Source organism: Paroedura picta, chromosome 2 (assembly GCF_049243985.1).
Source record: "Paroedura picta isolate Pp20150507F chromosome 2, Ppicta_v3.0, whole genome shotgun sequence".
Classification (NCBI taxonomy): domain Eukaryota; kingdom Metazoa; phylum Chordata; class Lepidosauria; order Squamata; family Gekkonidae; genus Paroedura; species Paroedura picta.
The window spans coordinates 84,380,608-84,402,390 of NC_135370.1; the positions used below are offsets into that span (position 1 = coordinate 84,380,608).

At 44.8% G+C, this 21,783-nt stretch overlaps 1 protein-coding gene and 1 long non-coding RNA gene across 2 annotated transcripts in view; one reads left to right on the forward strand and one right to left on the reverse strand.

The window, feature by feature from the left end:
• Positions 1-969: 969 nt before the first annotated feature.
• DRD4 (dopamine receptor D4) overlaps positions 970-21,783 on the forward strand; it is a 33,970-nt gene continuing 13,156 nt past the window's right edge. The window contains exon 1 of the mRNA XM_077321377.1: positions 970-2,079. Within this exon, the coding sequence (XP_077177492.1) occupies positions 1,819-2,079 (261 nt within the window). The 5' untranslated portion in view covers positions 970-1,818. The remainder of the gene's footprint in view (positions 2,080-21,783) is intronic.
• Positions 4,331-19,772, reverse strand: LOC143829857 (uncharacterized). Its single transcript, XR_013228260.1, has 3 exons — positions 19,667-19,772; positions 7,901-7,974; positions 4,331-4,813 (listed from the first exon to the last, which is right to left on the reverse strand). It is a non-coding gene; the product is annotated as an uncharacterized LOC143829857 (long non-coding RNA).

A 21,783-nucleotide genomic window follows, 5' to 3' on the forward strand; every position in this document is an offset into this window, starting at 1 on the left:
CATGATATGTGATCTGATGGTTAGTTTCACCTGACCTGATGCAAAAACTATGTTTTTGCTTTGTGACGTGTCCAAGGCTTGGATCCATTAATTTTTGTGGTGTATACTGTGGCTATTGATATAATAGGAGATCTTATGTTGTGTTTGGGAGGATCTAGTCCCAAAGTCATGAGGATTCATACATTTCAACTTCGTTTCTGTACTTTACATCTCCACAATGCCATGGATGTGTGATTTATGTGATGCTGTCTATAGATTATGACATGGTCCACAGTATGATGGTGGTTTTATTTCACTTAAATGTAAAAAGGATATGAAGTCATTTAAAATCATCTAGATCCAACTGTTACTCACCCCCAGCATAACATTTCAAAGGCATCCATTGAATCCTTACAAATGGTATTCTCATTCCCATACACTATAGGAAGGTGGAAGGGAAATGTGGTTCTAACCACTTTTGGCTGAATTATCAACTGAGGGTGCAATCCTATGCAGTGGGTCCTACTTTTGAGTAAACTTGGCTAGGATTGGGTTGTGAAGGTTATACCCTTAGCTATGATAAGGACCCGATAAGGAAGACGCCCGATTAATAAAAAAATACACCAGGAAGCCTTTTCTGATAATGATTCGTGATGCAGAATCCGGACATCTTCCTTCCACGAGGAGGGTCTTCTGCTAGGAGTATAATTTTTCTCCCGTTTCTTTTGTATGGTGACGTGCCTGAGGAGTCTCTTCCCTCCGAAGTCCGCTGTCGCGCCTGCCGCACAGAGCGCACTCGGCAGGAGTGTCAAAGGCGCCAACAGGGGCCAGTGAGATCACTCATGACGCAACACCTTTGCCTCAAAAAGCCGCATCGTGAAATCAAATGGGAGTCTTCTCAACGTCCTGTTTTGTGTTTTTTTAAATTGGTGGTAGCAAGGCCCCGCCCTACATTCACCGAGCCGAACCTCTGAAAAAGCCATTCAGGCTGCCCGCTCCCACGCGCCATCCTACTATCCCAAAGACATCCAGTGGATCCTCTTTGCCGAGTCTGCGCCCCTCCGCCAAAATAGTCGCCCTCGTTGCAAGCTCAGCAGCACGTGGCCGGAGGAAGCCACGCTCCGGACGCAAACTCGGGAGAGGAGAGAAATGCTCGGAATCCGCTGGTGGTCGGGAAAGCCGTCCTCCCTCGAAACTTAGGCTTCCTCCGCCAAAGAGCGCCTGCTGCTCCCCAGCGGGGGTGGGGGGAATCGGGCTGCTGACTCACGCGGCGGGCGCTGGGGGCTCGGAGCCCCAGAGCAGCTGGGGTTGCGCACGCCGCCGCCGCCGCTGATTGGCGCGCGGAGCCCCCCGGGCGGAGCAGGCAGCCCTCGGCTTAAGCAGCTTGCTCGCCTCGCCTGGAGGTGACCCACTTGTAACACTCGGGCCGGAGCGGTGGGGAAGGGAGCGCGGATTACGCCGGGGCGGCTCTCTCGGCAGGTTGCCTCGCCTGCCCTCATGGTGGCGACGGGCTGTGCCGCGGCCGAGCGGGAAAACTTTGGGACGCGGGCTGGGTGGCTCCGCCGGGAGCCCGCCGCGCTGGGAGGAGAGCGCTGTGGTTGCAGAGCGGCCGCGAGGCTTTAGAGAGGCTCCGCTGCCCCCGGGCGGGCCAGCCAGCCGCCGCCCTGGCCCCGCCATGGAGTGGGGCAGCCTCGGCCCCGACCCCCGCCCAGCCAGCTCCGGGGAGATGTGACCCGCGGAGCTCCGGCGCGGGCGAGCCCCTGAAGCTGCTCTGCGGGGCGTAGGGGGCGCGGGCTCTGCCGCGGGGCTCGGGTCCTTAGCGAGGGGGCGAGGGTGGTCATGGGGGCCAACGGGACCGCAGGCGCCTCCAATGACACCGTCACCCTGCCCGTCCCGGAAGGGGCTCCGGACTACAACTTCATCGCCTTGGTCTTGGGGGTCTTCCTGATCCTCTTCATCATCGGCGGGAACCTCCTGGTGTGCCTCAGCGTCTGCACCGAGAAAGCGCTGAAGACCACCACCAACTACTTCATCGTCAGCTTAGCCGTGGCCGACCTGCTCTTGGCCATCCTGGTGTTACCTCTCTATGTCTATTCCGAGGTAAAGCTCCGGCCCCTCTCTCCCCCTCGTTTTGCACTGACCCGTTCCCTTGTGCTGCCCCGGGCCCCCCAGTATATGTTGAAGGAATCATGCCGCCTTCTGAGGGTGAGGTGACCAGCCCCCAATGGAAGGGAGGGCTTTAGACATTTGGGTAGACGGTTGAGGCCAGGGCTATTTCTACAGTGTAGCATGCCATATTGTGGTGCTGCCAGGGAGTGCCTGCCAAACTGCCCCCTTCTGCCTAGGTGTCTTAAAGATGCCTTCTCTTGCAGGGAGCCTCCCTGCCAGAATTTCAGGGCCATGCAAATATGGGTTTGAATAGAAGCTTTCTGTGCAACTGTAAACAATCTTCCAGACCTGATGCTATGAGCCCTGGCAGTGTTGTCTCAGCCTGTGCTGGTCCTTGGTGGTTAAGCAGGAGGTGTATAGAAGTGTCCACTGTCCCACCCCACCCTTTCTGAGGCACCCTGTGGGGAGATGCTGCATAGGTGCTGGTGGGAGGACAGAACCATCAAATTCTCTCCACGCCTTTTGCAGAAGCTTGGTCATACAGGCGAACAGAGAGATTGTGTCTGAGGAACCACAGGATGCCCCTTCAGTCCCAGCCATTACCTTGTGCAGACACACCCTTCGAATGGAGGAGCTGCTTTTCAAACCTGCTCAGCTAAACAGATACCATGGCATCCTTGTCTGGTTTTGCTTTAGAGTTTCTGTTGATATTTCCACCAGTGCCACTCCAGGGTATGGTCTACATTCTTTAAAAGGGCAATATTGCTGAAGTATTCACACCCAAATAGGTAGCTGAACCATCCTCATTATTGGTCTTATGCATGCAATCAACTTAATGGTAGCTATTGCAGTAAAGACAGAAAGAACCGTAAACCACAGGGGTTATTCAGGTAGGAAAGAAAACTGCTTTTGTTTGCTTTCTCAGTAACTCCTGTGTTGTTTAGTTCTTTATACCCTCACAGTAATTACTCTGTTCTTACCCTTAAGTACTGTCTTAGCATCATACGGCCATCAAATTATTTGAATAGCTCCTCTGGTGAATGTTTTCTTTTCTGTCTTTACAATAACACGTCCATAGCAATATAATTGTTTTAGAACAAAAGAAAATCAGAGTCCAGTGGCATCTTTAAGACCAACAAAGATTTATTTAAGGTGTGTGCTTTTGAGTCCAATCATTTGAGTTTTCATTTGAGACCTGAGGCTTATAGATAAAAAATCTGCCCCAAAGTGATTTGTTTTGCAGAAGAAAGATGCCAGGCTATTCTGGCTAAGCTTAAATTTCTAATAGCCAATTGTTCAATCATTGGTCTGATCTCAAAAGCTTCAGGTGTCTGTGAGCTTGAGGAACTCAACTAGATGGTTTAGAATGAAACTGATAATTAAAATCATAGCAAATTTCACCTTCAAAGAACATTGTGGATTTACAGGGAATAAATACTGTTTGGAGAGTAATCGCTCACACCTAAGCAGGTTTACTCAGAAATGTGCTGAGGAATGCAGCTTACAGTTTGCATGTGTTGATGCAAAATGTCTGAATAATCAGAAGTTCAGATCAATGGGAATGCCGCTGATACTCATTTGTATTGACTAGCACATAGATGCATGGGAGTCATTAAGGGTCTGGGAAGAGAATTCCCAAATTAGCAGAAATTGTTGAAAGTTCAGCTAACTATGGCAGATGAAACAAATATTGAATCACCAGTTGCCCCCCCCCCCAAGAGTCAGACATCACCTTGAAGGTTTCATTCATTGAATTACTGAGCATTTGCAGGCATAATAGAGAAGGTGAACTAGGAAATAAAATCTGTGAGCCTCTCGAATTAGGACCAAATGGAAATGTGAATACTTTCCCTTAATATGGCTTATTTGTACGGGCTAATGGCAGTTTTGTCCAACATCTGTGCATGCGTGTAATGTTCAAAGTGCCAATCCCTTGATCTAATTCAAAGTCACTTGAAATTAATGGAAGTCTTGTGAGGCAGAGGTGTGAGAGGAGCTAAATATGGAGTAGATTGAATGTCAGGAATATGTATTAGAATATAAATTAGAAACAGTGATGCGACGCATACCTCACCCTATTATTATCCATTATCTTAGCAAGCTGTTATTAGATGAAAAAAGCACTTATGTTTCCAAGGGTACCTCTGATTTAAACAAGGAGCCTGTTGAGCTGAAACATCTTTCTTTTTGCATATATATGTGAATGCAGGTATCCTGTGATGTTTGCTCAGGGCTTGATCCCCAAAATCTAAAAGATGCCACATGCTTCTCAGGAAACAGCTCTACATACCTGTTTCAAATGTCCAAACCTGGGACTCCTCCAGTTATAATCAACTTCTCTGTTATGAGAAGGTGGCCAGTGTTCTTGAAGGGAAAATAAAGCCAGCATTTTTGGAGTTTAGAACTTTAGGGTGCTCAGGTTCTTTGTTGCCAAATAGGTGTTTAGGCAGATTTCCAGAATTCTTGTTGAGCAAGTACAACAATGGTTCGTATGCTCTTGCTTTATCCAGAGTATATATAAGTTTTGTTCACATCTGAAGGTACTATATTACTTTTTATGGACAATATACAATATTCGTATACTTCAAAAGCAAAAAAAAAAACAACCCACCTTTGAATCCAAAATCTGTGTTTTGTGATGACTAAGTGAGGATGCATTACTCACTCCTACGTTCTGCTTAGGTACTGACTGTTCACCTTAAGGTGGCAGTTCATCACTTCATCCCTTGAAAAAAAAATTATAAAATGATATTAAGAAGGTGGTGAAAGTTGTAGCTGACAACATAAGAACAAAACTAATACTCCAAAAGCTCTGTAGTATCTGAAAAATTTAGGATTGCATTCATGAGTCAAGTGCTATTCTCTATTTATTGTTTATTTTATATACCGCTCCTCTCAACAAGCAGGCTCAGGGCAGCTCACAACATATAAAATCACAGATTCAAGTGGGTAGCCATGTTGGTCTGAAGTAGCACAACAAAAATAGAGTCCAATAGCAAGTTTAAGAACAACATAGATTTATTCAAGGTGTGAGCTTTCGAGTCCATGCACTATTCCTCAGACTAAATGAACAACCATCATAACTGTGGAGATATAAGAAAAAAGCAAATTGTGGCAAATTAGTAAACTATGTCATAATATCCAAATTAAGCCATATGATGCCATATGATAATCTGCTAAAACAGCTAATCAGTCCTTTTGAGTTCAGTTCATAAAAACATTGAAGAAATAAAACTGTCCACATTAGTAATTAATGGCAGACACTTTCCCAGTGGTTGCTGGCTCATCCATCTCCACGCAGGCATGGCAACATCCCTGCAAGTGACAAGCTGTGCTGGCTGCTGTCTTGTCCTGAGTCCAGAGAGTTAAATTCAAAATTACATATTACTAAAATCACAGTTAAACTATCATTGGAACAATTCAGTGCACCGTTGTATTTATTAGTAGTTCTGCTGGTCCACCTCTCAGTCCATTTCATGGATGGTATGGGTGTTATTCTGCTTCTAATTAGGTAGAGGGAATGCATGGAGGAATGCCTGTAGATCTTATTGGCAACTAATTTGTTCTGACCCCAACCAAATGCCTGGTGGACAAATGCCCTTTTGCCGGTCTTGCAGAACTTGGATAGTTCCATTAGGGTGCAGGTCTCAACCGGCAGCTCATTCTACCAGTCTGGGATCTTTTTGATGATCCCATGAAGGAAAGTTTTCACCCACAGATTGGGGAGGGGGCAGAGAGAGATGAAAATTTCTTGACACGGATAGAAAAGTGTCTGTTTTGGCTGATTCCATCTGGAGGAGAGAGTTCTCAAGCCTGGGCACCATCTTGATGGCCAACATTGCCACATGGAGCAGACAGAGAGAGGACTGGCTGCCTGGACAAAGATTCCAAGGTAATGGGAAACTTTTAGATTGCTGTGACTTCCAAATAACAGCAACTTCTGGGACCGGCTTCTGGCTCAGTGGCAGTGGTCTCCAGCAGCTGCTTCAGGCCTGGCAGCAGCACCCAAAAACTGATGTGGGCCCGACTGTAGTAGCAGCAGCAGATGCTGGGAGCCACTCCAGGCTCAGAGCGGCTCCTAGACACCACCACCATTGTAGCTGGTCTCCAGGGGAGTTGCACCTGAGGACAATGGGCAGCGGGATCCCAACTCAGGTTTCACGAGCCCCCACTTATATTGGCTGAATTCAAACAGAAACAGTAGCCATGGTGGGTAAATTGAATAAATAAATAATATCTATCTTCTTTCCAGGGTAATTATTTAAATTTTGATGATGTTAGAAATTTGAGTTATGGGATTGCAGGAGCATGTTAGAAATTTGTTTTCTGCCTTTCCAGAATCAGCTCAAGGTTGCTTACAACACTGAAAGAAGTTGCATCAATGGGTCAGTAAAAACACCTGAGGGGAATTACTTAAAACAGGCACATGTAAACCAGAGTTCTATTTTATAAAATCATAGAGTTGGAAGGTACCTCCAGGGTCGTCTAGTCCAACCCTCTGCAGAATGCTGGAAACTCACAAGTACCTGCCCACCCACAATTACCCCAATTCCATGGCCAGATCCCCCTCCCCCGAAACCCTCAGAATCCCTGGCCAGTCCAGCCTGGAAGAAATTGACCCCAAATTGACCCCAAAGTGGCGATGGGCATACAAGAAAGGGCCACAGGAACTAAGCACTGACACAATCCCTTCTGCCCGCCCACTCACAATCTGCCTAAGTTCACAGAATCAGCATTTCTGTCATATGGCTATCTATCTAGTGTCTGCTTAAAAACTCCCAAAGGAGAACTCAACCTCCCCCCCCCCCCCCCGGGAGCCTGTTCCACTGAGGACCTGCGCTAACTGTCAGGAATTTCATCTGGATGTTTAGCCAAAAATTCTTTTGAATTAATTTCAACTTTTTGGTTCTGATCTAATCCTCTGGGGCAACAGAAAACAGTTCTGCATGCTCCTCTGTTTTAAAGCGATGCATTAGCCACTGAATCAGGAGGCTGTGTGAAGAATGATCAGCCTCTCCCGTGATCGTTCCATAGAGTGTTCTGACTGGAAAGAAGTCAGAAGTTTGTTTTTATTCTAGGGTCTTGGGGAAAACCAGGTACATCAGCCCATTGCCTTTTAATAACTGTATTTAAAATTATTCTTGTTATCCTTTAAAATATTAAATCAACAAGAATCAATGAAAGTATTAATTGAAAAAAACATACATGTCATTCTTTCTCCTGCCTAGCCTCCATTTAAAAATGAACTACTCTTTTCAGAAAATATAAGATGGTCTCACCAGATCTGAGAGATTTGAAATTTTTAGTTTGTAGTGATGTTAATGTCAACATAATTACACTAGCCTTGCATGACTTCACTAAACCATCTAATTCATTTTCTGCAGAGGTGTGATGTTAAGATACCTGAGAACATTCTAAAGTGTAACTGTTGCAAACTGTGCTCTGTTTGTTCTAGGATTTATTCTGAGCATAAAGCCATGGATTCATATGTTCTTCTCAAGGCTGAAAACAGCTAGAACAGTGAAAGAAAAGTGGATGTTTGCAGAGTTACACTAAAGCCTGAAACCAAACCCTTAAGGGCAGGGGTGGCCCAGCTGTGACTCTCTGATAGTCCATGGACTATAACTCCCATGAGTCCCTGTCAGCAAGGGCTCATGGGAGTTGTAGGCCATGCACATCCAGAGAGCCAGTTTGGCCACTCCTGCCTTAGGGCTGCCATCACCTACACAATGGTTTAAAGTTAAAATCTGCAACAAAGCTAAACAGGATGGATACTTTTAGATAAAAGCCTGGGTAAAGATAAATGTTTTACCTGACTCCTGGAGGGAAATAAGGTAAATGCCAGATGAGCCTCAAGAAGAGCAACACCAAGGGCAGCAAAACGTGCTGTAATTAAGGTGACATGGCATGGTTTAGTATGCAGTGTTTTACCTTCTGTGTTTAATGTTATGTCTGTAATAGTGCAAATAATCCTTTCATAGTGGAATCTGAAACACTCTTCAGTGTTACTAATAACTGGCCATGTAAACATTTTGACAGGGATTCATGCACTGTTCCCACATATCAAAATTGTTTTGTTAATATGAATCCCACGTTAGATTTGTATATCATAGAGCTAGTAGGCACAGAGCTAGCAGTTATGGGAGGCTGAAGTTTGGAGGACACATATCTTACTCTCAACTCTGTGAGCCTTTGATGGGCTACGTAAGACAGGTTTTAGAGTAAGGTTACACCTTCCCCAAATGTAGTAATTGTATTTATTTAAAGGGATTGCTATACCCTTGCCACGTGTTCAAGACAGCTAACAGCATTAATCAGCACAGGCAGATCTAACAAAAGCAAACCTTAGTAATTAAAAACTGCCAATTGAAACCATCTCAAAAGCTCCAGTTCATAGTGCACTTCGGATTATGTATTACAAGCTACTTTTAAAAGAGGTTTTACAGTCCGCACAAGCAAATTACATTGTAGCTTTGTGATATGGATCTAGAAGGATCTACCTCTTCTAGAGTAACATTAGTCTGTCTACCTCCTTCAGGGGAGCCTAGGGATGGTCTAGTGGCAATTTACAATCCTCAAGGAAACCTGTCAAGGGCACAAGAAAATTTGTGCTGGTGAAAGATTCTCCATGGAGCCCAATGGTTCAGTCAGGACCTGTGAGAATCTTCGGTTACTCAGAAACCCCCTCCAGTTGCCAGGCTCATAAAAACATTAAAACAGGCTCATAGTCATAATCTGTAGCCATTTGGCTTCTTCGCAGGTCGGTTGCATACTGCCTGATCTCTGCCTCGGCTTCTTCCACCTCAAGGTGCTCACCAGAACAGTGGAAGTGTAGTGAGGTAACACAGGAACCTCAGTGCACTGCTGGATGTGGGGCTTCTCCTTGTCTACTTCACCCTGGGCTTTGTTATCCAAGTCTCCTTCCGTACACAGGTTGATCAAAGGGGGGAGGGGGAGACTCGGAACCCATTAGATGAGTTGACAAACTGAGGATCTTCAGTTACTTAGAAAAGCAAACTCTTGACAGATGTTAAGTAAGAAAGTACTCTCATCAAGGCATTGTTGAAACTGGGGCAGTGGACAAAGGTCTTAGTATATATCCCAAACCGTGTTCCCCCCTCTGGAAATTTAGTGAAGATGGGGAAACATCAGACAGTTTTAATATGCAGATGGGAATCTGGCCTCAAGGGAGAAGGGAAAAGGAGGAGCAAATGGGTTGCTTAGAGCTGAACAAGAGAGAAGGGGGGGAATGGAAATGCAGGAAAGAACATCAGGATCATAGACTAACACAAAGGAGACAAGCTGCCCCCCTCTCCTACGCAGGGATGAAATTCTACATATCCTAGTTACATAAACATCCTAAATAATGGCAGAAACCACAGGATTCTGACATCCTGCCACTCTAAGACCAGCCTACTGCAGTGATAGAGTATGGGGAAGGTTTCAGGGGTTAGGCTGAGTGGAAATCCCAGACCAGCTTGAACATGAGCAGCCTCCACCCACTCCTTGTCCCCCATGCAAAACTCCTTCCAATCTATATTTTGCAGCTGGTGCAAAATGCAGCAGCTAGGGTCCTCAGTGGAACATCTTGGAGGGCCCATATCCAGCTGCATTGGTTGCCAGTTGCGGCCCAGATCCAGTTCAAGGTTTTGACCTTTAAGGCCCTTTGTGGTCTGGGACCCACGTATCTGAGGGACTGTTTGTTGCCTTATGCCCCCTCCCCCCCAGGGCTTGGTGCTCTGTGGTTACCAACTTGTTGCTCATTCCCGGCCCCAGGGAAGTTCACTTGGCCCCTTCCTGGTAGAATGAGCTCCTGGGAAAGCTGCGGGCCCTGCAGGAGCTGTTGTTTTCATAGGGCCTGTAAGACGGAGTTCTTCTGCCAGGTCTATGGTTGAGGCCAGTGTAGAAGGAAGATCTGGCTGCCACCCTTGAACATCTTGGGTGATGATGGTTGACATAGCCCTTTGCTGCTCCGGGGCAGGCGTTCCATTATGGGGAAGGATTGTTTTTCTGCAATGTTGGATTTTTTGTATTGTTCTGTTTTTGTTTTAATGGGGTTTTATTGTTATGGGTTTTTTTATGCTGTAACCCGCCACGAGCTGGCATGCTTAGAGTGGTGAGTAAGAAATGTAATTAATGCTGCTGCTACTACTACTACTACTACTACTACTACTACTACTACTACTAATAATAATAATAATAATGTAATAAACAGATACTGGAGTTTGCCTATAGTCCAAGGGGGTGGCAGGTTACAGAGGAATAAGATCCAGTGCAGTAGAGACCATCTAGGAATGGATCCTTCAAAATGTAAATGCCTCAAATTAGGAAAGAAGTGATTTTTAAAATATTCTTGATTTTGGCATTTTCAGAATATTTTCCTAGAGGCATATAATTTAGTGGAGGAGCATGTATAAAACATAAATCCTGAAACTGGCTTCTTTCATCCTCTCCAGTTTATTTTTAAAAACTTTACTTACATATGTCCTGTGCTGTGCATGAGCCCTTAACTATGGTTAAGATGGGGGGGGGGCATGTTATACATCCTCATAGCTTCTTCACTCTCATCTCTTTTCCACTGGTCATAAGAACTGGCACAAAATTTAATCAGAATTAGCAGTAACCAGGGTTTACTATCTGACTTTAAGTCTAGGTAAACACTGCCCTGAGCTGAATAGTCCAGGCTAGCCAGATCTCAGAGGCTAATCAGGACTCGCTCTGGGTAGTATTTGGAGAATACCAGGGTTGTGGATGCAGGCAATGGCAAGCCTAATGTCTCTTGTCTTACAAGGTCTCTATAAGTGAGCTGTAACTTGACAACAAAAAAATGAAACAAGGAACTATGTAATTCTTAAGTGCACTCCAGGCAATGGGAGGGGTGGAGGGTGTTCAGAAGGGGGGAGGATCTGGAGAGAATTGTGATCCCATGGTTCATTCTCAATCTTTGAACTACTGCAAGTTGTAGTCTAGTTTCAGAACTTCTTAAAGGTATCCTGTTTCCTGTGAAGGAACATTGCATGAAAACCTTCTTGGCTTATTTCTCTCTAATATAGTGCTGAGAGCAAGGGCTTTAAATTCAGAACATAACTGGAGTTCCCGTCATTTCCCAAGGCTTGGCCCTTGTGATCCTCACTGACGTGTGTATTTCTTCACACCAGAAGCAGGCACATACTATTGCAAGCTGCCTGAAATAGGCAACGCAGTGTGGAATTATTTTCTCTTTAAGGAGCCTTGTAGCTCTTTCTGCCATCTCCAATGTGAATTCTATTAAGATTGGATGAAAGGTGATGCCAGTATGCAGTCAATTTACCATTATAGTCCTTTGCATGATAGCTTGCTGCTGCCAATTCAGTCATGCCTCGGTTAACCACTTAGCTACTTATTTTTAATACAGCTCATTAGGAAGTGAACGTGAATCATCAATGGCTGGCTGGGAGATGCTTATCTTGGTGGTTCTTATAACTTTTGCTAGCTAGGAGGGAGCATACCATGATACTCAATTGTCAGCAGGCAGAACTAGATCAACACAAATGAACATTTGTGGTTTGGTTTGGTTTTTTGCCTTGATTCTCCATATGTAATGTATTTTTTAAATTGGCCTGTATGTAAGACTCCAAGAGAATAATTTTAAAAGGCATCTTGTTAAATAGAGCTTCTGCCTGAAATGTTGAAGGCCTACTATCAGTGTTATGGATATCCTCAGTCCCTGACATTGCGTAGTTGGCTTTCCCTCCCATGGCAGTCTTTCGGTTGGTCCACCAACCACCTGTGCCAGAATTGCAAAGGTCCTGCAGGGTGAAAAAGTTTGGGGGATTCCTGTCTTAAATGGACAATAGTTTCAGCAGCAGTTCACAGAATTAGGAATTTAAAAATGAGCTCTTCTGGAAGAAGGCCACCTGATCAGCATACCCATTTCAAGTGACCACAGTTTGAAGTAGAACCGTTAACTGCATTGGCAGGAGATGTGTTGGTTAAACAACCTTCTGATTTTTTAAAGCCAGTAATACTTACATGATTAATTCATTCACATGATAACCTCTGAAAGGAAGGAGATATGCCTGAATGTTTCTCAAAGCTGTTATCTGCTACCAACAGATACCTGGGGCAATGGTTTTTAAACCATTAGTCACAGATTCCTCTGTCTTACTATGGGTTCTGCACAGTCTTTCATCCACTATTGTTACTGTGAGCATAGGAGCCCACCTTTGGGGGGGATGTTTGCTCTTCTCCCCAGGATTTATAGTTAGGCCTTTTCTCCTTTAGAAAAGACTAAGGGGATTTCAGCACTCGTTAAATGTAGTGTCATGCCAGTCAATTGCAAGCTGAATATTCCGGCCCCTGCACATGACATCACCCACATCCAGCTGACAGCTCGCTACACTCTCCATTTTAAAGCACTTCTTTGGGAATAGCAAAGGGTATTTCTGCATATCAGAAAAAATAGCGTCACGCCAGCTGAATGGCATAGTGCTAAACATTATTGTGCCTCCCAGCTCCTCCACACCTTTTTGCTGTCTCGCTCTAGCCTGCTGCCTTTTTGCGCTTTTCACCCTCCACAAGAGCTGATGGAAATGGCAGAAGAGAGCAATGCACTTTATATGCAACTCTCTTCTGCCTGTCAATCAAGCCAGGCAGCCAATTCCCTTTCTCCATGTTGTTTTTCGATGCCTTCTACTTTTTAAAAATTTATAGTTCTCCATTTAAACACCTGTGCATCTAATCATAGATGCATAGTGCTTTTTGAACTCCACTAGTTATGGAATCACGAGTCTTTATACTTAAAAAAATTAATTTTGTTCTTGATTTGAGGGGGGGACTTTAGAGAGGCGTGCTTCGGGGGGAATTTTTTTTGCATTGCCTGCATGCTTGTCTGCCTATTTGTTGCTCCAGCATGTTAGCCATCTTTAAAAAGACATTCCTGTCCCCATGAACAAGGGAGAGTAAGATGGGTGCAAGGGCAAGATGAGGCAGTGTTTGAGCCTCCATACCTTCCCTCGGCTGCTTGCCTGCTGGTTGCTCTCCTGTAGCTTGCGTTAAATAGGTTGGGGAATCCACTTGATGCAAGCCCCCAACTAGCGCTTTAAAATGGAAGGTGTAACTGGCCGGTTACTGCCCAGACGCTGGATGTTGGCGACATCATATGGAGGGGCTGGAGTAGAACAACTATGTAAGGTAAGCATTTCACTCCATTCAATGGGTGCAGAAATGCCCATAATGTGGATTCACCAACCAAAAAAGTGCTAGCAAACAGAGAGCAACCAGAACGAAGGTATTGAGGTTCAAAAGTGCTAAAGTCATCTGCAGCATCCTGCTCTCACTCTGTCCTCCTTTTCCCTTGTTCCTGGGGATAATTAATTTTTTACAAATTGCAGACTTCATGGAGCAATGAATAGCCGGAACATGTGTAGGTGATGCAAAAAAAAAAAAAGAATATTTTACTTAACAATGCGTGCCTCTTGAAAGTTTTCTCCCCCGCACCCCCCCCCAAAAAAATCAGGGACGATATTAATTTACTCATTTATCAAAGGTCTTTGGCCACTTTGGCTTCTGCACCCATGGAAGTCAATGGCGCCATAGACTATAATGGGAATATCTGCCTTTCCTGGGGCCTGAGGTGGGGGTTTGAGATACAGCCTCCAAACTTTCAGCGTAGCTCCTGGAGGCTCTTCTCTGACTCCCCTCAAAATTTAAAACTGATTGGTCCAAGGGGTCCACATCTAGGGGCTCCCAAAGAGGGTGCCTCTATCCCTTGATTATATCCAAGCCCTGGGAGAGGCAGGAACACTGACATTCCCATTATAGTCTATGGTGCCATTGACTTCCATGGGCTTAATGTGGCCGAATCAGGCCCTTTGTGCACAAGCCTATTTGTGATCCAAAAAGTGGTGGTGTTCAAAGCATTATGCATCTATGATTCTATGCATACGCATTGCAATGAAAAAGTATGATTTTTTTTTAATAGCAGGCATTGTGGGATCTTTAAACTGTGTCAGAATATGGTGGAAGGAGATTGTTGGCCTGAATTGATTGACAGGTTGAAGTGTGACACGTATACGGCACGTTGCTCTCTTCCAACTCTTCCAGCTGCAGGTGAGGAGAGTAAGATGTACAAAAAGAAGGCAGACAAAGGCAAGACAGCAAAAAGGTGAGGGCTGGGGGGGGTGCGATATAATGTCGCACTTTGCCATTCCATAGGCATGACACTATTTTTACTAATGTGCGGAAATGCCCTAAGCACTAAAGGACTCTCAATAAATAAGTACTCATAGAATAATGGAAGGTCCCTCCTGGGTCATCTAGTCCAACCCCCTGCACTATGCAGGACACTCACATCCCAATCGCTCATCCACTGTAACCTGCCACCCTCTGGAACCTTCAAAGAATCAGCCTCTGCGTCGGCTATCTAGCCTCTGTTTAAAAATGTTCAAAGATGGAAAATTTTCCAACAGTATTCCTTACCATGGATGGAGAAACATTTTGAGGAATTTCTCTCACTCTCCCCCCCTTCCATAAGTTTTTCAAGTTTTTGACTAGAAACAGCAAACTGGGGCAATTGCTTGCAAAATAAGGTGCTCTCAGATAGGTGCTCCACCCTGCCAAATGAAATACCAAACAGGCCTGTCTAACCACGGTAAGTTCCACAGTAGGTCTGTCTGCTGCAACCCAGTCAATTTCATCCTGGCATTATCTACTTGTGGATTTACAATGGAGCAGAAATGGCACCATGGAAATAGTTTAACTCCCAGATTTTCCTGCCCATGCTGGGTGGGTCTATACTGTACTATGTGCCTATTTTACATCTGTTTTTTCCCACAGGTCAAAGTGTTTAGGCACATCTAGAGATGGCTGTAGCCAAAGGATAGTGTCTGGGTGGCAGGTTAACATGGATAGAGAGGTTGTCGAGAGGCATTTAGCTGCACTGGATGAGTTCAAATCCCCTGGTCCGAATGAAATGCACCCGAGAGTACTCAAAGAACTTTCCAGAGAACTTGCACAGCCCTGGTCCATCATCTTCGGAACCTCTTTAAGGACTGGAGATGTCCCGGAGGACTGGAAAAGAGCAAACGTTATTCCGGTCTTCAAAAAAGGGAGGAAGGATGACCCAGGAAACTACAGACCAGTGAGTCTGACCTCTGTTGTGGGGAAGATAATGGAGCAGATATTAAAGGGAGCGATCTGCAAACATCTGGAGGACAATTTGGTGATCCAAGGAAGTCAGCATGGATTTGTCTCCAACAGGTCCTGCCAGACCAACCTAGTTTCCTTTTTTGACCAAGTAACAGGTTTGCTGGATCGGGGAAATACGGTTGATGTCATTTACTTGGATTTTAGTAAAGCTTTTGACAAGGTTCCCCATGATGTTCTGATGGATAAGTTGAAGGATTGCAATCTGGATTTTCAGATAGTTAGGTGGATAGGGAATTGGTTAGAGAACCGCACTCAAAGAGTTGTTGTCAATGGTGTTTCATCAGACTGGAGAGAGGTGAGTAGCGGGGTACCTCAGGGCTCGGTGCTCGGCCCGGTACTTTTTAACATATTTATTAATGATCTAGATGAGGGGGTGGAGGGACTACTCATCAAGTTTGCAGATGACACCAAATTGGGAGGACTAGCAAATACTCCGGAAGATAGAGAGAGAGTTCAACGAGATCTGAACACAATGGAAAAATGGGCAAATGAGAACAAGATGCAATTTAATAAAGATAAGTGTAAAGTTCTGCATCTGGGTCAGAAAAATGAAAAGCATGCCTACTGGATGGGGGATACGCTTCTAGGTAGCACTGTGTGTGAACGAGACCTTGGGGTACTTGTGGATTGTAAACTAAACATGAGCAGGCAGTGTGATGCAGCGGTAAAAAAGGCAAATGCCATTTTGGGCTGTATCAACAGAGGCATCACATCAAAATCACAAGATGTCATAGTCCCATTGTATACGGCACTGGTCAGACCACACCTGGAGTACTGTGTGCAGTTCTGGAGGCCTCACTTCAAGAAGGACGTAGATAAAATTGAAAGGGTACAGAAGAGAGCGACGAGGATGATCTGGGGCCAAGGGACCAAGCCCTATGAAGATCAGTTGAGGGACTTGGGAATGTTCAGCCTGGAGAAAAGGAGGTTGAGAGGGGACATGATAGCCCTCTTTAAGTATTTGAAAGGTTGTCACTTGGAGGAGGGCAGGATGCTGTTTCTGCTGGCTGCAGAGGAGAGGACACGCAGTAATGGGTTTAAACTTCAAGTACAACGATATAGGCTAGATATCAGGAAAAAGTTTTTCACAGTCAGAGTAGTTCAGCAGTGGAATAGGCTGCCTAAGGAGGTGGTGAGCTCCCCCTCACTGGAAGTCTTCAAGCAAAGGTTGGATACACACTTTTCTTGGATGCTTAGGGCTAATCCTGCGTTGAGCAGGGAGTTGGACTAGATGGCCTGTATGGCCCCTTCCAACTCTATGATTCTATGATTCTATGATTCTATGTCTCTGCCCCTACCCACAGTTTAGCAGTATCAGAGGTATTCCACAGCCACTTAAAAAAAGGTGAAAATTTGATTCTTTCTCACACAATTGTTTCATAGTACCATATTCCATCCCCACACTTTTATTTAGCTGATCCTCTATCCATTTTCCAGAGAGCAGCTTGGGCAACCCTCTTTTGCCGATTCTAGCTAGAAGTTCCAGGTTCTCCATCCCCAGTGTAAATTTTCCGCTTAGGAAGCACAGGCTAAGAAAGGGTGCTAGTTCTTGATGTGTTGGTTAAACATGCTGTTCTTTTTAAAAAAAATGCATCTGTGGCAGCTTCCACTGAGGTACCTGGAGGTTTTAGGAAAGATAATGCTTTATTAATGTTTTATTGGCATTAAATGGCAATTTTATAAGTCTCTAAGAAGACTTCAGCCATTGGAGACAAAAGATTATGGACATTGCTATGAACACCAGACCATGTAGGGAGTTGCTTAATGGTACATCCTTCTGCAACATTTTCCCAAGAAGTAGCAAGGCATCTTATTGGTACTTCCAGTGGTCCATGTGACAAATTGCACTGCTGTTCTACAATAATAGCAAACATAGAAGAACTGTGTATTATCACAGTTGTCTGGAAACAAACAGGAACAGTTCGTGGCCTCTGAGCCACAACTGACTGGTGTGAAACCACCCAGAAGTCAGTCAGTGCATGCAAAAAAAGCTCCACTTTTAGAAGGAGAAGAAGAAGAAGAAGAGTTGGTTCTTATATGCCGCTTTTCCCTACCCGAAGGAGGCTCAGAGCGGCTTACAGTCGCCTTCCCATTCCTCTTCCCACAACAGACACCCTGTGGGGTGGGTGAGGCTGAGAAAGCCCTGATATCACTGCTCGGTCAGAACAGCTTTATCAGTGCTGTGAAAAGCCCAAGGTCACCCAGCTGGCTGCATGTGGGGGAGCGCAGAATCGAACCTGGCATGCCAGATTAGAAGTCCGCACTCCTAACCACTAGTCCACATTCTAACCACTTAAGTGTCAGAATGGAGCTCTTGCCTTGCAAATAGATAAACAGTAGGAAAGGACTTTATCCTGCACCTTCATGTGGCAGGCAGCATTTCCTCCTTGCCGAGTGGAAACTGCAGCCAGCCAGGATGCCTGCTTGTGAGGCAGAACCTTCCATATGTCATGGGAGGTAGCTGGTCAGAGACTACTCCCTTTTGAGATATTTGCTTGCAAGTAAGTATCTCAGTGGAGCTCCTCTCTGTACTGCTTTGATTATTATCTGAACTGACGGAGAATAACCTCATTCTCTTGCATTTGATTATTATCATATTCTGAAGGGAGTTTTGGAATTGATGCATCCTCTTTCATAACACTGAACCCCAAAGACGTCACATGGACTAAACATTCTAAAATACCCAAGCATCTTGTTTCCGTGGTGGCCAACCAGCTGCCTATGGGAAGCCCACAGTCAGGGTATGAAAGGAATAGCCCACCTCCAGCTGTAGAGGTTTCATGTAGCTGTTGTAGCTAACTGCTGCTGACAGACCTATCCTCCTTGGTTTTGTCTAGTCTCCTTTTAAAGCCAGCTAGTCCAGTGGCGTCACCATGTGCTGTAAAAGCTAATCCATATGAGAATCCATTAGTGCTGCCCAAATTCATCTGCTTTGCTTGCCCTACCCAAAACAGGGCAGTCTTGTCAAGTTCAAAGTGATTTACATGTAGAGAGATCCAGAGAAGAGCTGGAAAGATGGTTACGCAAGGTAAGATCAAAGATAAAGAAACATATCTTGAGAGACAGCATATGTGAATCAGTTGAAATTTAGAAGATTCAGTCACTAGATACCAACGGAGGCTGATATACTTAGACATGCCTGACGTTGCAGCCTGGAATTTAGTGTACATAATGCCAGATGTATAGAGATGTACAACTAAAAATAAGTATGTTTTTAAATTTGGGGAGTGGTTACTATACCTGTATTATGGAGTATTCATGTCCCCTCATTCAGTTTTGAAATTGTGATTGTTTTTGGGAAGAGAATCCTGACACTTTTGAGGTCCATTCTTTCCTATTTTCTTTCTGTGGAGGGGTGGCTAGAGCAGGACTGAAGTGGCTGTTTTTCAAACAAATGACACCAAAATGCCTGCCTGTCCACTAAAGAGCAGCCCTTCCCCATTTCAAGTGAATTGGATCAAGGGGCCCGATTCCATGAGTCCCTGAACAAGGATCCCCAAGCTGCCCCACTTGCCTCTACTGTTTCCTATGGGGAAAAACTTTCCATGCTTGCTTCAGGACAAAGAAACCAATAGCCAAGGTCACAAGAGCAACCACGGGTTCAAAACCTTGAAATGGAAACAGAACTGCCAGAACCAATGCCAAACCACAAGAATTATGCCAAACCGGGCAAGACAGTACTAAGACAGCTTGCCATACCTGGCAAATGCACTCTCACAAGGAGGATTTGTGGCACCCAAGTCCTCTCTCTGCATATAGTGCCACTGGCTGAATTAATTGCATTCTGTATTAAAAACAATTAAAAAAGGGGGGGGGGATGTCATTCTCCTGGGCATGTACTTTCCATATCTTTTTGATGCCTGACTGGTTTAACTTGAATAGAGGCCAAACTAACTTCACACCAGTCACATGGTAAATTATTACCTGATTAAACTTGCAGGAGATTAGCTTGTTAGGGCACACTGCGTAATGTTCAAGATCTCTTAAATGGCTCAAACCTTCTTTAAATAGTGTTCACGATCAATACATCTGCCAGAAGCTTTTCTCTTTCATTTTGTGCACTCGGAGTTTTCAGTGTTCTCCATGACAAGTGTCTGTAACACTGATGCCGACAATGAATATCTCTACCAAGAATATCTCTGTGTGCTGGTTAAGAGCGGCGGACTTTAATCCGGAGAGCCGGGTTTGATTCCCCACTCCTCTCCACATGGGCTAGTCACAGGTCTTTCAGAGCTCTCAGCCTCACCCAGCCTCAGAGTGTCTGTTGTGGGGAGAGGTGGGGTAAGCAATTGTAAGTCAATTTGAGACTCCTGTGGGTAGAGAAAAGTAGAATACAACCCCCTCTCCCAGCTCTTCTTCATACACAGGAAGGGCTCAAGGCAGACCTTACCTATTGCTGTAGGCGTAGCTTCCCATCTCAGGAGACTCTGTACCTGCTGTCTGTGGTAATGTAAAGGCGAACTTATTTAGTACGATCTGTGTCTCATATCTTTAAAGTACTGCTTCTGCAAATAAGACAAGGCTTGACTGAGGACTGCCACATCAGTGCAGAGTCATGGCTCATGGGGTGGGGGTGGGGTAGGCACTCCCCCGCCTTCTTTCCAGGAATTCAATTTCAGCAGAAGCCCATAAAACAGCACAAAAGCCACATGCATCAATATACCAAATAGGTTTATGGTGTTGAAACAGAAATTGTCACCCATAGCAACAATGGCATACCACAAAAACAATTCCCACTTTCCAGTTAATACTGATTGTCCTGTTTTTTCCGCAGTCACTCCCCTGCCTACCTCCAAGCAGTCCTTTCTGGGCCTGGAAATTTATTCCCAGAGCTTCAGGATCCATGGACTAATCAGTCAGGTCGCTGCATTGGGGAGGGAGAAGGGGGGAAATCACCCTCTCTGCCCCCTCTACTAGCACAGGTCTACTGGCAGAAGAAGAAAGGAGCAACTTTACCCGCTTCCCCCTCCTCACTAAAGTCCCCAAACCCACATGGCTATTACTGGCTGTTTGAAAGACAGGTGGGTCTGGTAGCCAAGACTATCTTCTGTTCACTGTTTTGGTTTGCTAACTCTTTTAATCTTAGAAGGTTTCCCCATTGCTGGTGTGGCTGCCAATATAGCACTTTGCCAGCAGAACTTCCACATGGCAGGTTTCCCAGCGTTTTTGCTGCTCTTGGCCCCTCAGCAGCAGTCATCCACCTGCCCCATGCCACTGGGCTTTTCCCATTTTTAAAAATGATCAGCAATGCATTATCAAGCTGCCTAGCAAAGCAGCTAATAAATGTTTTAAGTAAATAATCTGGATGATGGCATGACAGCTGGGCAGGATGCAATCTGCATATTGTGTCGAAAGGAAAGCACAGATTAGAAAGTCTCAGAAGTTTCATTTCACACCAGTTGAAAAGGAGGACACACCTTTAATGCTTGGGTATCAAGGGGCGTCGTTTTCCCCATGTACTTACCCTACATGTTCTGCCAGCCAGTTCTTTCTTCATAACTATGACAGATACAGGATCAGCCCTATCTTCCTTACCCTTATGTGAGCTGGTAAAAAATAAAAATAAAAGCCAGTTGCTCCAAATGGAAAACAAGCATGAGGAATAGCAGCAAGCCTGGGACATGAACAAGAAGTGTGGCAGTGAATCTGAGGAGCATTTATACTTTGTGATATTAATACTTGTAGACCTCTGTATATTGGACAATGTAGAACCACTTGGAGAGTGAACCATATACATTAACATATCACTATTGAATTACATTTATATTCTTCTGATATATTTTCATCATTGAAAATAATTTATTTAAAAAGGAATCATTGATAAAATATTAAGATTATCACATATAACTGATGAAGATACCGAAAACAGAATATACCCAGGAGTCTGTTTTGATTATCTGGAAAGTTTGATAAATTGTCTTCCATTGGAATAAACTGTTATTTGCCTTTGCCAGCTTGAAACTCATTTCCTTTGCTTGCCTAAATGGAACACAAGCATGAAGAATACCAGCAAGCCTGGGACATGAACAAGAGGCGTGGCAATGAATCTGCAAGGAAAATTAATGGGTCCCCTACCCTTTTGAATCACAATTTGCCTATCCACCAAGAAGTGTAAGCAGGAGCAGATGCTGGGCATTTGGAGATCAAAGCAGATTAGCAGAGTCTGCTTGTGTACAGTCCTCGGCATTGGCACATTCTGCATATCTGGCACCTGGCCATTAATCACCTGGCTTATTTTTTGTTTGCTTCCGGAACAACAGTAGTGTGCAATTTCAATGTCACCTTTCTGTGTCTCTCCCCCTTTTCCTAATCTCTACTGGTAGCCGTTGCCAAGCTCCTACTTCAGTTTCAATTCAGATTGTATCTGATCATCACAATGGTATTACTTCACTTCACGTGGTAGGATGTTGCAGGCCGCCACTACAGCAGAGTTCCCCAATCTTGATGAGCTTACAAGGGCATTTGGAATTTTAATAAAAGGGTGCCACCACTTTGGTGGCCAGGACC